The following is a 1,511-nucleotide window of genomic DNA, read 5'->3' as shown; positions in this document are numbered from 1 at the left end:
GCTGTATGTCTCTGAGCCTCCTCCTCTAAGACCTATAAATACAGGTGGCTCTGTGCTCCCCACTCATTCAGACTCCTGCTGTCCCATCCAGACCCCGACCTCTACGTGACTCACAGCCATGAAGACCCTTGCCCTCCTTGCTGCACTTCTCCTCTTGGCCCTCCAGGTCCAGACTCAGAGTCTTGAAGAGACAGCTGACCAGGTTCCTGCCCAGGACCAGCCTGGGGCCGAGGCCCAGGACATAACCATCTCCTTTGCAGGGGATGAACGCTCTGCTCGAGAGGCTTCAAGATGTGAGACATCAGACAGCTTACTATGGGGGTCTGCAGTCCCAATGCACCACAAACTAGCCAGGAAATCATTAGAACTTGGAGATTTTTGGATTGAGAGGCTCTTCAAGGACTCTTTGAGCACCAAAGGGTTTGAGTCCAACTTGGGCATGTGCAACACAACAGCCTCATCAGCAGAGACTAAAAGGCTGTTACAAGGGCCTCAGTATGTGGAGGCCAGGCTCAAACTGGGTGTGTGGAGGAGGTGGGGTGAGGAGTAGGTAACCCTGAGTTGAGAGGTGGGTGGTTATGGAGGACATGAAATAAGCATGAACATAATAGACTAGGATCAGAAAAAAACTGTGATCCTCTGTTACCAACAAAGCCAGTAAGACTTCATGTGAATTATTACCAAAAAGATGAATTCTTTCCACACGAACATGACTGGTATTATCTATTGTAAGTACACACATCGCCTCTTAGTATATCTCCATGAGGCTGGCTCTATCTTACCTCCCTCCTTCCTTCCCCTTTGCTGACCCTCCTCTTCCTTCTGTAGCCCTTACAGGAATAGCCTCCTGCACCTGCAGACGTGCCTGGATCTGCAATTGGGGTGAGCGCCACTCTGGGAACTGTATAGACGGTAAAGGCTCCGCATACAGGCTCTGCTGTCGTCGCTGAGCTTGTGGATTGAGACTCAGAGCAACGCGTGACTCCGCTTGATAACCTGGAAAAGGGTTTACTCTTTGTACCTTCTACCTTTTCTTATTTCTTTCTCAAAAATAAACTTTAAGCATTAAACTTAGTGTGTTTGGCATTTTTCTTCTCCTTTCCTTTGCCTTTTCATATGGCATATTTCTATGATTCACTTGTGTCGAGAATTCTGTCCAAAATGGTCTTCCTTAAGTTTACTGCTTTTTCCATCACACTACTGCACAACTGGAACAGGATATTGCAATAACAAAAACAGCAAAAGTGAAAATAATGATTCATTACAACAAGTTTATATCTATAAATTTGATCCATTCATAATGATACTCAAAAGTGGGAAGTGACATTGAAGAGTGCCAGAAGGTGTTGTCACTCACGGAAAAGTGGATCCAATAGGTTTTATTTACTTGTTTCTTAAATTTAAGAGGTGAACAGGCATTGATATCTATGAATATTTTCCTTATTTTAACCAAGTATGTTATGTATAGATATATTTTTTCCTAACCATATCAAAAACAGAGAGTGAAAAAG

At 44.3% G+C, this 1,511-nt stretch overlaps 1 protein-coding gene across 1 annotated transcript; it reads left to right on the top strand.

Annotated features, from left to right (window-relative positions):
- The first annotated feature begins 118 nt into the window (after window positions 1-118).
- Window positions 119-950, top strand: LOC124233167 (alpha-defensin 1). Its single transcript, XM_046650318.1, has 2 exons — window positions 119-293; window positions 829-950. Exons 1-2 carry the CDS (start codon window positions 119-121, stop codon window positions 948-950), a joined length of 297 nt encoding a protein of 98 aa, XP_046506274.1.
- Window positions 951-1,511: the final 561 nt, after the last annotated feature.

This window comes from Equus quagga, unplaced genomic scaffold (assembly GCF_021613505.1).
Source record: "Equus quagga isolate Etosha38 unplaced genomic scaffold, UCLA_HA_Equagga_1.0 155517_RagTag, whole genome shotgun sequence".
Taxonomy (NCBI): domain Eukaryota; kingdom Metazoa; phylum Chordata; class Mammalia; order Perissodactyla; family Equidae; genus Equus; species Equus quagga.
The sequence above is the reverse complement of the archived record's forward strand: the minus strand, read 5'-3'. Positions and strand labels throughout refer to the sequence as shown.

Excerpts from the sequence above, each read along its gene's own strand:
- LOC124233167 (XM_046650318.1), top strand. The coding sequence starts at position 119 with ATGAAGACCCTTGCCCTCCTTGCTGCACTTCTCCTCTTGGCCCTCCAG. Across the intron at positions 294-828 it reads TGCTCGAGAGGCTTCAAGAT|CCCTTACAGGAATAGCCTCC; the intron begins GTGAGACATCAG and ends TTCCTTCTGTAG.